Genomic DNA, 14,280 nt, shown 5'->3' on the forward strand with positions numbered 1-14,280 from the left:
GGAGGAAAGGGGGGAGCGAACTCCCTGCCCCACCGCGGGCATCGGGGCATCGCGCCCCGCCCCGCCCCGCGGGGCACCCCCTGCGCTCTCTCTCAGCCGCAGCAGCGCTGCCCGGCGCCGACCCCAGCGCCCGACCCCAGGGCGCTGCGGGCGGACGGATAGAAGCAGGGAGGGGCGGCGGAGCGGCGCCAGCGCTGTCCCGCCTCCTCCCGCGGAGCCCAGGCTCCCCTCCGCCTCCATTTCCCGGCGTGCGGCGCGGGCGCGGGGCAGGAAGTCCCGTGCGCCTGAGTCAGGGGCGGCCGAGCGGCCGCTGCCCGGATCGGCGGCGATGGCGCTGGAGACCCTGTCCCCGGACTGGGAGTTCGACCGCCTCGACGACGGCTCGCAGAGTGAGCACCCGTGGAGGGAGGGCCGGGCGGGGCCGGGCCGGTGGGGTGCGGTGGGAGCCGCCTCGGAGCCACCTCGGAGCCACCTCGGAGCCGGGGGAGGCGCGGGCTGAGCAGACCCTGCTCCCCCTGAACCGCCCCGCTGCATCTCCGCCGGGAACGGAAGGGAGGGAGGGAGGAGGAAGCAGTCGCCGGAGCTGAGGCGGGTCGCTCCCCCGCCCCGCGGACTCTGCCCCGCACCCCCGCCGCCAGCCCAGCGCTGGTCCCCCTGCGGCCCGGCCCGCAGTAGTGGGCGGCCGCCGTGACCTTCTTTGCTCTCACCACCTTCTCCGTAGCTGTCGGGGTTGTTTTAGGGTGGGGGGGAGTAGCTTTTACAGCCCTTCATCCTTTGCTCCCTCGGGGGCGTCGTTTGCGGTGCTCCCCGTGCGGCGGGGAGCGTTAGGCTGCTTGTGCCGCCCTGTCTTTTCTCGCACTGACGGGGCTTGTCGTGGGAACGGTGTTTCTTTTCTTCCCGGTCTTTTCTCGTCGCTCACAAATTTTTGCAGTGGCTTCCTTGGTTATCCAAAGAAGTCACATCAAGATATGTTGTGAGCAGTTAGTTGTACTCAGCTTTCATTGGAAAAGGCTCTCTGTCACGGGAGGTGGGCGGTCATTTGCAGTTTCACCTTTAAAATAGAATTGAATAAGATCTTCAGTGATGCTGAAGTCTTTCACGGTGGATTCGTGTGCCCGTCAAAATACACGTTTTGCTCAGCCTGTGGAGGTGACCTAGTTTCTAAACAGGGAACTTATATCGTTGTCACACTGTAATACACGCTGTAAATTGAACTGTGCCAAGTTAATTATACCAGGTGTTGCTGTGGAAATATGTCACTCATGGACCAACTGTTTCACATATAATGTTATCCCAGGGGATGATACTGTTTATGCCATGTTTGGATAGTCTGGTTTCAGTGGAAACTGAGGCTGTCCTGAGCAGAGCTCTTTATCAATTCTGTAGCTGTGGAAAGGAAAATGTCGTTTTTACTCAAAATGCCAGCTCTCCGTTAGTTTGACCAGGACATGAAATGAAACTCCAAAAAATTTATGTTACTTAATATGCCCTGTTATCACCATCTCAAGGGTGAAGAAACTGATCTTCCATCCAACACAGCACACAATGTTCTAGAGAAAAGCCAAAGAATAATCGTGTGACTTGAAAGGCATTTTTTGTTCTTGTTGTCTACTTTTGCTTTGCATCGCTAACATTTAGCAATTACAACTTTCTCAGCTGAGGACATAAGTCTAGTTTGTAAGATCTCTGTCCTAGATATGTACGGCTATGGCGCTAGCAAATCTTACTGCCAATGACTTCATTGAATATTGATATTGCTGATTTTATGGAAGAAGTTAAGATTGAGGCATCTGCTGCTGAGTTGATCTCTTGCACTGTTCCAACTATAATGCTTTAGTTTTATCACCTGAGGGGAAACTAAATCAAACTTTCTTGTAAACACATTAGACCTTATCAAGCATGTATACTGCTCTGAAGAAAAGGATATTTGCTTTCTATGATTTCATTGTCTTCCTCGTGTGAGTCAGTTTGTTTAGGAAAAATGTTCTGCATCTTAGAAAGCTTCTCTCATCTCCCAAGTAATTTTTTACCTGTGGAACTCTGTCTATCTCTGCCTAGCTAAGAGCTTCCACTCTCTTGTCTCACTAAGAAAGTGAGAAATTATTCCTGTCTCTTGTTTTATAGGTAGCAAATTGATGGCTGTCAATAATTAAGTATTTGAAAGTATTTAATGAGCTGTACTGTTGCTCAAATCCATCATTTGTCTGCTGGAAAGGAGACAGTCAGTGAATTTCCAGCAGAGTGCTGTTGTGAGATTTTGTTTGAGAAATGCTCAATGTTTTTGTTTCATAGAACTGATTTGAACAGCAATGCCAATTTCCTACTCTTGTATGACTTTGAATTTTTTTCTGTTCTTCCTTTAAAGCCTCAGTGCATGTCTGTTTTTCTGTTCTCAGTTTGTCTTTTGTGTGAAGGGAGGAGATGTGATGGGGGAAGTACCAGAGCATACCTCTTAAATGTCTCCCCTACTCTGGATTTTGTAGCAGTAAAGCACTGAAGCTGACATGATGGCTGGTTAAAATCCATTCAACAGGGCTGTGGATCTATCAGTGTTTTACTGGTTTGCTGCAGAAGAGCTTGCAGACGATGCACTGGAAAGAACCTGAAGGATGAGATGAACTTGATGGAATAGAGTAGTACAATGATACAGCTTAAGGGCTACACATCAGTGTTTGGAGTGCTGCTGATGGAGAGCGTTTTACTCACTTCTTCTCCTACCTGAAATTCAGTCTCCTGATCTTGACAATGCCTGTGCTCTGTCTAGGCTGCAGGTACTGCTAGAACTCAACGGCACTAATGCCATTATTGTGGGAGAGTGTGCTGTGCTCCTTCGGTAGGCTTTGCAGTCTGCATGCCTTTATGGCTGGCATTGCTGCTACTTTCAAAGTACTGTCTTAAAATTAATTCAGTCTTCACTGCAGTCATTTCTCCTTCTCAGTCTCAACTTCCCTGCACATAGTCCTTTTCATCTGTTCCTTATCAATTTGTCTTTATTCATTCTTCCTTTTCTGGCTGCTGCAGTTTCTCAGTCAGATATTTTCTTTCTGCAAAAAATGTTTCAATGATGATTGATTCAGCAGTGCTCTCCCACTGAAGTAGGCATCAGCTACCATTTGGCTCAGTTGTTTGCAAAGACAATGACTAAGAGGTTGAACATGCAGAATAAAAGAATATATTATTTTTAACTTTCTAGGCAAGTCTACTTGCTGAAATGCAAAAAGGGCACATATAAAGCTATGTGACAGCTGAATTCTTGTGTAAGAAAATTCAGTTGTCCAGTTGACCTTCATTCTCTAACTTTTTTTAAATAATCCTATTTTCAACGAATAGCAGATGATCACAAGCTGTTAGATTTGTTATCTAATTATGGGAAAGACGCTTTAGTTTTCACATGAAAAAGAATTGTACTTCCTGAGTGTAGGAGCCTTGAACATTTACTCTGTCATTCAGATTGTGCAGCTAAGTCAGCAATTGTGTATAATTTGGGGAGGAGTGGGGAGCATCTTAATATGGGAAATAAAAAAGATCAGGATAGAGAGCATGAAACTGTTCTGCACCAATTGCCTTTAGATTTACTTTGCTACTTAAGACCACTGTTGCTTTTGTTTGACCAGCTGAATGTTAGCCTTTGAACCTGTTTGTCCCTTTGAACCTACTTGCCCTGACACTAACAGGATAGCTGTGCATTTCAATGCCCAGCAGAAGAAAAATTCTGCCTGAGAAGAGTGAATTTGAAAGTAGGAGGAAATGACTAAAAGCCATAAGCTTTCCATGTAATGCTCAAATAACTCACTGAGAGATACCAGGGAGAAGTGGAAAGTGGATTGCTGGAAATTCAACTGCTACTCAGGCTGAAATGATTAGACCCATTACCTCAAAGTTCTTATATAAATGCATTTGTACTGGTTCAGCTGATGGGTAGGGTCACCTGCTGTGCTGCAATTTCCACAGTAATTTCTTTGCTCAGCACCTTATGTGATTATTAAGGTCTTAGTTTAACAATACACGTACCTTTAAAAAAAAAAATTCTGCATACTGCTTAGATGTTCGATACTCTTCAAGTAGTATTTGAATTTCTTTTAAACCAACACTAAGTTATAGGATTGTTTTTAAACAAATAAGAACTTTGTATTAAATTTGCATTTTATTAAAGAAAAATGCCACAGCAAAAAGAGGAATACAGGACTAAAGTTAAATAGCAAGATATTGAATGTTTTTAATAACATTTTTTGATATTGCAGTTTATTGAATTGTCTGTAAAACAGTACGATGTTATCAATTCTCAGAAATTCATGCTGAAGTGCAGTTGAAGAGCTATGGAAAATTCCTTGAGGAATATACATCTCAGCTGAAAAGAATTGAAGATGCTTTGGATGACTCTGTTGGAGATGTTTGGGACTTCAGTCTTGATCCCATTGCTTTAAAGGTCTTCATATATTTAATATACATTGCATCTGTTACTTTCCTAGTTTGTCCTTTCCTTCAAAACCTCCTAAGTAAAAGCTTGATGCATTTGTGCTCTTAAAATTTTGACTTGTGTCTTTGAGAAAACTATCTAATACTATTTTAATTATCAAATAATTAATAAATTGGTGCATATCATATGAGAAGAAGCTTTCACATTATTAGTTTCTAGTCTTATGGTTACTAGCTGAAGTTGAATGAATTTCTAATTCTTCATGTGTTGGGAAGGCTGGTTTCAGCAGACGTCTTCCCTGTGATTTTATCTGGGGGCTGGTGTTCCAGGAGAGCTCACTAATAGTTGTAAAACTGCACAGTGAACTGTGTGTATATTTATAGGTTGTGTTTTGACCTAATGGCCTTGGTACAGTATTGGCTGTTTTCTTGGTCACAAATTCTCTATCCTCTGTGGAGCATTAGCTTTTCCTCTTCACTGAATTTGCAGACATAATTTAAAAGCACTTTTGTTGCCATATGAAACTTGTCTGTGCTGAAGATGCACTCTCAAGCAGTCGTCTGTCTGAATAATTTGAATAAATTATGTGTAGGGCCACCACAGTACTGCATATTTATGGACTAGTCAAAATCAGGCTGACTTAAGTACAAATTGCCAGTGCCTGCATACAGGTGTACTTTCTTCCAAAGTACTTGCTTCCTGTTTCCAGCATTTGGAATTATTAAATAATGTTTTGGTTTTCCTGAGCTGTTTTTCTCCTACATATGCCATAATGGTCGTGCTTTTGCTTTACAAGTTTTGTAAGTAAATTGTTGAAAATGCTATATAATATACCTGGTTATTTGTCTGTCTGCCTAAAGTGAAAGTATTTCCTTATGAACGTGAAGAGTGAAGGGCTTCTCCAGTGCAAGCTGCCAGTAATGTGCAATTGTGGCTCTCTTATTACTGACCCTATTTGAGATTAAACTGGAGGGAATACTTGCTTAGTTGGATGAATGTATTTTTGACTAACGTTTATTTAAAGTTGCTGATTTGTTGTTTCTGTTTGGTTGTTTTGTGTTTTTTGTTTGCTTTTTATTTTAATTTTAGCTTTTGCCATATGAACAGTCCTCCCTACTGGAGCTCATAAAGACAGAAAACAAGGTAAGCACTTTATGCTTAAAGGGAAAAAAAAAGTTATTCAACCTCAATCCAAGCCCTCTAAATGTGAACTTGTTTGTAATCTGTGTGATTTTTTTTCCCTCACTTTGAGTCTAGGTTCTAAACAAAGTTATAACAGTGTATGCTGCTCTTTGCTGTGAAATCAAGAAGTTAAAATATGAGGTAAATTCAGGTGACTTTTATTATTGTATATGAAAAGTTTTGCAGTTTGGCATGCTGATATATACATTTATTTTTAGCAATAAAGAAACAAGACATGTCTAAATAATTTTGTAGCTTGATTACATATATCCTATTTATTAAAAACCAAATTTCTGCTTTTGTTGTTAGGCAGAAACTAAATTTTATAATGGCCTCCTGTTTTATGGAGAAGGAGGTAAGTAGCTTCTTTTACTGTAAACATATGTAGTTTTATATTATTGCTTCAGGTTATACTAAATGCTACAATTACTGTAATTTTATTATCTGTGATGCACACCAAAAAGAGAACTTTGAGCCTATAGGGATATATGTTAGTGTCTTGTAGCTATCCTGAGTTAGCTTAAGATAAGGTTTATCTGTAAAGCCCTGCACTATGTGTTGTTACACGAACAGGAAATTTTGTTGTAGCCTTGTTTACATGGGAAGTAGGGAGTGTGAGCTCCCTACATACAGCTCGTCTACTGTAGCAGCTATTTTGCAAGGTATGGCACTGAAAACATGTTTTTCACATGTAAACGCATCCTAAACCAACTTACTTCCTTTTGGAGCTACATTTCACATCGGTTGTAGTTCAACAGTAAATCTGTGATTTAACTGAAGTAAAACAATGAAACCATTAATAAATAACTTGGCCCAAGTCCTGGCCTCTTCACTTATGCAATTGGTATTCCAAGACAAGTTGGAGTGTGTTGATATCACCTCCCCTTTCAGTGTAGGTAACTCACAGTACATGTTCAGACCATGGCATAAGAGGGGCCCAAGTCATTGTAAGTCAGGTCACAAATGGTGAGACGCTGCTGTAGGTGACAGCTTTTTGCCTTGGAGTTAAACTGGTAACTCCTGAATGACTGGGGATACTAGTGTGGGAATAAGCACAGATCTTTGTCATAAGAGACGTCAGAAATATCAGGGAATGTGAAATCTTTGAGCTCGGGGCTGTTTATAATTCTTTTAAGTGCTATGTAAGATAACTGTTGTGCTTAAGGAGCATGGAAAAGTGGGGGATTTGTTAGCTTGTTATGTGGGAGGTTTTTTGGGGGGTGTGTGGGTTTGGTTTTTTTCCCTTTTTTCTTAGTAGACTTACGTGTCTTGTCTGATGTGGTTTTAAATATTTTAAAGTCATATGCTTCCAAAATGGTACTAGGAGATCCTTCAGAATTTTCCATGTCTCTAGTGTGAAAAAGCCAGAGTATAGCAGATTATTATATTACAGCAGCAATTTGTTCCTGATGGGTGTTGTGCAGAGAATGCTTGGAAATGTCAGGAACTGAGAGGTCAGCCTTTTGAGGGTTAGGTAGGAATGCAATAATTATGTTCTTTATTTCTATATCCCTACTTGTAGCATTTTCTTTGATAACAGCAAGCTTGCTTACTTTAAACAACTGGCAAAGTTACTTGCTCAAGGATGGTAGAAATTTAAACCAATACTATGCTGGCTTTTTCCATCTATGTAAAGAGAACTTTTTTCCCCATCTTGTCTTTGCAGTGGCTAGGACTAGTCTAGGAACTTCAGGTAGTGGGGTAGAGTTTTTTGGAACATACACTGAAGAGATTAAAAGTTGCATAAAATGTGGAAATGGGAAGCAAAGCAATGTTTAGTATCCTGTCCCAGAGCTCCATGTTAGAGAAAAATGGAGACTCCTTTAATCTCTGACAGCTGTAAAAGAATATATTTTATGTAGCAAGAAGACCTGCATTTCTTAGGCAGGTAAACTTGTAATTTTAAGTGAGCTCTTCTTGCTCAGAGTGACCCAGAAGAAAAATCTCAAGTCTAGAGCATCTATCTGTTGTCGCATTAAAAAGACAGTATTTTGTCAGGTGATGTTCAAACTGCTCCAGATGACTGAAACACTTCGGCATGGCTGATGTAATTATTGTATTTCTGTGTTCTGTGTTATACAGATAATGTTGTGAAGCTATGGTGGTAAGCCTGTTCTTTTGTGCAGAAGGATATATAGGGAAAAAAAAAATAATTCTTTCTAGTTAATCATGTAGTATATTCTCTCCATAAAAAACATCTGGGTGTTTCTTGCAAGATAAATACCTAGTATTTTCATGTAAATTTCTTAAAAATAGAAACATTTATATGAAGTTACATAATACATTTCCCCTCAAGAATTACAGGGTTTATTTTTTTTTCTTTTAGATGAAGAAGACTTTTCCCAGCTTTGTATCTAATTTATAAACCATGTAGTTTTTAATGAAAAAGAAACTTCAAAAATAAGTCCTTAGGAAAGCAAAATTACAAGGTTTTGAGGCTCCATCAATACACTTATAATAGTGCACTCTACTAGTATGACAAATAAATGGCTTGGAGGGCAAGATTCAGTGTTACTAACAGGTACAACGCAGGCTTTAGAAACTGTTGACAAATGTTTCTCTTTTAAGCCACAGATTCCAGCATGGTGGAGGGAGATTGCCAAATACAGATGGGAAGATTTGTTTCTTTCTTGCAGGTACAGTATGTTTTGATTGTTTGACAGCAATTATAATCTTAATTTTACTTGCAAAATGGATTTAACAGTCTGCCATATCCCGTTTGCATTTTGCTGAAAGGCATAGCAGTCATCTGATATGTTACTATGTTTTGCCTGCAGACCAGCTGATGCATCACACATTGTTTGGGGATTTTTTATACTTCTCTCTGGAAGTCTAATGAGAGAAGGAATTAGAAATTACTTTAAAATATTTCAGTTGGAGAAGATAAATTGAGGTTGCTTTGCTTTCATCCGTAGTTAAAGATAGCTGAGTTTAGTTAGCAAGTTCTGGTGTTTATTGAACATTGGAAATGGATTAATTGTTTTATATGTTTGGGTTTTTTTTAGCTGGTTGAAGAAAACAAAATCAAAGTATGTACCTGAAAAAAATTGCTTATGTTTCCTTCAAACATTTTTGGAAGAATACTCCTTTCAATGAAAACAGGATCTGTTTTTATTCTGAGGATTTCCTGTGCTCTTGGAATTCAGTCTATTGTGGAGTTTTTTGTCCTTAGTATAACTTAAGCAACTGTCTCATTCCCAAAAATGTTTCTATTTTTATGCAATATTGCTTGTAAGGAGTAGCTGTGGTGAAGTAGAGAATATAGAGGAAGCTTCCAGAATATTTAAATAAATTCTGGTTGAACAGGGGTTAAAATTTATGTTCTGATTCTGCAGCGTGACACTAATCATTGTCGTGACAAGACAAATGCTTTGTAGGAAGTAATTTCTCAACTTCCTTTACCATGGTGAAGTGCAGTGAATTGTTAGGATCACTCGTGTTTTCTTTCTCATTTTCCAACCTCTTTGTCTTACCAGCTTTGTAGGTGTTTGTAGAGCTAATCACCATGTATTGGTTTCTTGGCTCTTCTGGGCTTTCTGGATTAGCTAGATGCAGAAGCCTCAAATTTGCTAGGTCAGAAAGTTTTTTTAAAGTGTTATCAAAATAATGCTCTGAAATATTAGTTTATTACAGTCTTGTCTGTATTATGTAGCTGCTAATATGTGTGTTCTGTTGAATTGGACTTCTTTCCAGAAATTTTAAAATGGCAGCTGGTGCTGCCTTCCCAGGAAGCATGATCTCATCTGTCTATTAATCCATTCTTCTGGAATCTGTTGGCTTATTTCAGCTGCATTTGTTAGAGCAGTACAATTTTAAAAAGTAATGTTTTGTGAAAACTGGTGACTAATAGAAGGCAGAAGCCCAAATAGGATCTATTTTTGATGGAGAGGAAGACAGAATTCAGCTGCTGCCCAATCTCCTGGCTGGCTGACTGTTCATCCAGTGTGGGCTGTCTGCTATAAAGCCATCTGCGTGCAGACTGGCTAGGCTCATCACACACTGACATTTCCCTGATGGGATTTGTAAGGTAAATTAATGAGCAGATATTACTGCAGTTAAGGGAAACTTATATTAATTTATCCTGTTGTTCAAGGAATGCCATGTTAAAATCCATTATAGAAATTAAGATACTTCTTTACATAGTCAGAGTTGACATGTTCTTACTCATTTTGTGTTACATAACCAAGCCTAAGTTCTGCCTTCGTCAGGCAAACCTTTCAAAGACATTGACTTTCTTTGTTTTAAAGCAGTATTCTGTGGCTTATCACTCTTACAGTTAGAGCTCCTGTGGTAATTTCTAATTTGAATTTGGCTATTACCAGCATCCAGAGTGTGACTCTTGAATCTAGTGGGGAAAAAGCACAATTTTGTCCCTGAAAGTACTTGGGATCTGTTGTCAAGTCACTTCTTGCCGTCTTTGCTAAATTGAAACAATACTATAAATGGTCAGAGTTGTACTGGAAGCTTGTGTTTGGTAGTTTCTTAGCTTAGTCCCAGATCCTTTTTCAGAGCTGTTAGTAGGATATTTTCCATCCTGCTGTAAATCTGTCCATTGACTTGGGTTAGGGATGTAGTTGGAGCTTCAGCTGCATATTCTGTAGTTTATGTTCAGGGTCTTTTTTTGTGTAATGACAACTTGTCTATGAGGAAGATCTATACATTTATATGCATTTTGTTTTCTTGTATTTCAGGAGCTGTCCTGCTTTGTTACCCGATGTTATGAAGTGGTGGTGAATGTAGTGCATCAGCTGGCTGTTCTGTATACCAGCAACAAGTAATTATTGCCTAAAATGCTGTATTGTTACTATGTAGAGTTAAATGTATAAAACATGAATGTTCTATTTAAGGCATAGTCCTTTTTGGAATATTGTTGTCTAGAGATAGAGTGCTTTGCTGTGTAAGTTTCATAAACAGTTATGGAAATGGTTTCGTTTTGTTTTCAGAAAAGATAGTGCTTGTATATAGTGAGATGCAAGGATGTTAGTGTTTGTCATTTTTAGTCTTTATGTTTGAGAAATATTGCTGATTTTTTTTATCCTTGCTCTGTTTGATGCGCTCCTCCTGTTTCTTGATACATAGCTAAAAAATCAAATCACTTCTACAGTTTAATTTGAAAATGTAAATCTTGGCATATATTTTTCACAGAACAGCCATGGTTTTAACATCTGAAGTTTAGCTTGGTAAGAGACGTTTGGTTTAGCTCCTTTGAAAACTGTAAGGAAGGTTTAGTTCTGAACAGGATTGTTGGAGTTTGCTTTAAATACCTCTGCAGGACTCTCAATTGTTTCCCCATCCCCCAGTAGGATAGCATGATTCTTCTTTTATTTTTGGCTTATACTACAGCACAAGGCAGACTTCCTGTGTGGTGCTGGATGTGTAGCTTGGACATGGCTTGAGTAAATACAAAGTGGTTTTATTCTCTAGTGTCAAGGCTATTTGCATAACTAAAGTGGGAATTGCTGACACACCTGTGCACTGAATACACTTGGTGGTTTCAACCAGTCACATGCTGTCTCTTTAAAAATACAGTTTTAAATTTGATCAGAGCATACAGATTTCAAACAGTATATACTTTTCATCAGGTTTTGATGTTCTTTTGTTTCCTGAAATTACTATGTTAATGAAGAAAAATGTACCCAGAAAACAGAGAACACACCATGATACAGAACTGATAAATATGATCTGTTCTAAGGATTAAAAAGGCATTAAAATATTGATTTTATTTACAGGAATGCACCTAAAATTATAGAGACATCTGGAGTTCATTTTCAGGTGGGAACGATTTGGAACCCTTTTGCTTATGTGAATATATATATAGGTCTTGATTAATCCTGAGAAAGACAGCATGAAAGTGACTTTAAGAACAGCTTTCAATTTAAAGGTTTTATTTTATTAATCAGCTTTTTCTGACCTTTATATGGGAAGGCCTGGTGTCTCCATGTCTGTCATATTCTAGATGTCTTAGCAACAAAGTGTTTGCACGCTTCTTTATTGCAATGTATGCCTCATCATATAGACTATTTAAAAAATTGGGTCTTCAGTGTCAAGATAGATCAAGGAATTTAATTTGTGTACAGCCATCCCTTTAATATTTCTTGTGTCACTACAAGTCAAATCTTTAAGCTGCTAAACCACAATTTAACTCTCTAGCTGATATCTTGTTGGCTGAAAATGTATTGAAAGGAACTGAAATTTTATGTGCCTCATATGACTGCAGTAAACTTTCTAATAATTACAGTCCTTTTCTTTCTTCTTTTTCCCTTCACAAACAGGCAATGTATGAGCATCTAGGAGAGTTGCTCACAATCTTGATAACTCTGGATGAAATAATTGACAATCATGCCACACTGAAAGATCACTGGACCATGTATAAGAGGTGTGTCTCTGATGTGAAAAATACTCCCACAAATTAAGACATAAAAGCATATGCATCTGTCTGTGTTCCAAGAAAGTCAGTGTGGGAACATGGATTTTGGTAGTCTCTCCAGAAATTTCAGTGAAGAGCAGGGCTAAGCTACCACAGTGTCCTTCTAAAGGCACCAGTAAATATTTTGTCTGTTTGAGTACGAATGTTGCATTTTCAGTGCAGGGTAGGCATCTTGGCAAATAATGTAATAGTTGGTGGGTTTTAAAGAATATTCAGTAAGAAATTTAGTTGTATAAAGAATTGAGCTAAGACTATCCCTGTCCATATTGATCATGGGAATGGATAAGCTTTAAAAAGGGATGGTATCTTAAGTAAAAGCTGAAGAGTCAACAATTATAAAGGTAGCTGAATTAGTGGAATATTAACTCTATCCTTGAAAACCCAAATAGTTACTCAAATGCAAATTGTTTATACAGTCTTACAGTCTGAGTATATTTTTGGGTTTTTTGGGGTGGTTTTTTTTTGTTTGTTTGGTTGATTGGTTACTTTTTTTATTTGTTGGTATGATTTTTGTGTGGCTTTTTGTTTTGTTTTGTTTTGGTTTTTTTTAATTGTTGTTTGGTTGGTTTTTGTTTGTTTTTGGTTTTGGGGTTTTTTTTGGGGGGGGTTGCTGCTAAAGGCAGGAGAGGGGAATTAAAATGTCTTATCAGAGTAGTGCAGGATATGATAAAACTGTGACTATGTTTTAAGTGTGCTGCATGTGTGTGTTCCACATCTACCCCTTACAGGCTGCTAAAATCTGTCCATCACAACCCTTCTAAGTTTGGGATTCAAGAAGATAAACTAAAGCCATTTGAAAAACTGCTGTTAAAACTGGAATGCCAGTTACTTGATGGAATGATATTTCAGGTAATGAACTTCATATTCCCCTGTATGATAGAGGAAGCTTACATGAAAGCATGACTCTTTTCAGAATGGTTGGTTTGTTTGTTTGTATTTTGGTTTTGTTCCAGTCACAGTGATGTGTGAATTTGGCTCTTGCATCTGTGCCTGGGAGAAAAAAGGATCTTACAACAGAGCCTTTCTTGCACTTCTCTTGTGCTTGAACTGTGCCAAGCTTTGAATGATGGCAGTAAATGCTGACTGTTTTGCTGAACTAGAGAAACACAGACAGCTTGGCATTAGGACTGTGTATTATCAGAATTCTGCTTTGTCCGCATAATAGTGAGCAGGTTTACATAGCACAGGTCTTTATTTTAGCTGCAAATTAATTAGTTTCCTCAATAATCTTTAAAATTTAAAATATGTTGAGTGTGACCTGTCATTCCTTGTGTACAGGACAGGTTGCTGTCATTAGAGACCACTGTGGTGGGACATATCCCTGGATCATTCAGCGGCACTAGTGGATGAGAAGGATTTCGTTACATTTTCTGTGTAGTGAAATTAAACTTTATTCAATTCATACAAGAAGCCATTTCTTTAGAAAAGTGTATATTACAGACATTGAAATGGGATGTTGTGGCATAGTGGGCAGATGATAATGTTGTTGAACCTGTTCAAAGCAGAGTTCAGTTGCTTGGGTCATGCCATTACATCTTAAATGGCATTAGGAAAAAATTGTTTGTTCTTTAAAAGCCTTCAAAAGGAAATTGTAGGTAAATATTTAAGCATAGTTTGGCTTATTCTTTCAGAGGACAATGCTACCAGCTATCCACTTTTCATGTTGTGTTTCCCTAATGCTGTATAAGTACAAAGACTTAATTATAGGTTTGAGACATCAATAGGATTTGACTGGAATTTATTCAGGAAGTTTCCTCTCCTGTCCTGCAAATGCCTCTTCCTAACAATAATTCATTAAAAATATTAGATGCAGTTCTAATAAAGACTTTTCTAGTCTCTTTGTAAATTATGCAATGTGTCTCTATTTTTTGACTGTCATGAGGTTTTGGGAGCTTTTTTAAACTGCCAGCAGTAGTGTGTGGTTTTATGCTGCAAGGTCATGAGCGACCTCCTATAAGCGACTTGTATGATAATATTGATTAAAGGACAGTTAGTAACAGGTTATAATGTGATAATAAAAATATGCAACTAGTTTCTTAGCACTAGCTCATCAAATGGCTTCTTTAAAAATGCTCCTTAAAGGAAATGGGAAAATAAATAAAATGGGGTTTGGAATGTCAAGTGTAAGAGTGTTTTAATATTTTCTGGTTTTATACTTAAAAATGTAAGCATAGTTAAGAATATGTATGTCATAATTCAGAATATGTAATATGTAAAAGGCCTACTTTAGGTCAGTCTTAAATCAGTGTGCTCT

General features: G+C 38.7%; 1 protein-coding gene across 3 annotated transcripts in view; it reads left to right on the forward strand.

Moving 5' to 3' along the window:
* The first annotated feature begins 240 nt into the window (after positions 1-240).
* WASHC4 (WASH complex subunit 4) overlaps positions 241-14,280 on the forward strand; it is a 54,612-nt gene continuing 40,572 nt past the window's right edge. For all 3 annotated transcript variants that reach the window (XR_011678537.1, XM_071422671.1, XM_071422672.1), the window contains exons 1-10: positions 241-389; positions 4,287-4,426; positions 5,507-5,560; positions 5,675-5,740; positions 5,909-5,954; positions 8,168-8,235; positions 10,291-10,373; positions 11,329-11,371; positions 11,872-11,975; positions 12,755-12,875. Coding sequence is in view for 2 of the 3 variants with exons in the window: in XM_071422671.1 (XP_071278772.1) it covers positions 329-389; positions 4,287-4,426; positions 5,507-5,560; positions 5,675-5,740; positions 5,909-5,954; positions 8,168-8,235; positions 10,291-10,373; positions 11,329-11,371; positions 11,872-11,975; positions 12,755-12,875 (786 nt within the window). In the remaining variant the exon portion in view is untranslated. The remainder of the gene's footprint in view (positions 390-4,286; positions 4,427-5,506; positions 5,561-5,674; positions 5,741-5,908; positions 5,955-8,167; positions 8,236-10,290; positions 10,374-11,328; positions 11,372-11,871; positions 11,976-12,754; positions 12,876-14,280) is intronic.

This window comes from Agelaius tricolor, unplaced genomic scaffold, assembly GCF_023055355.1.
Source record: "Agelaius tricolor isolate 1412-34295 unplaced genomic scaffold, bAgeTri1.0.p SCAF_3, whole genome shotgun sequence".
Lineage (NCBI taxonomy): Eukaryota > Metazoa > Chordata > Aves > Passeriformes > Icteridae > Agelaius > Agelaius tricolor.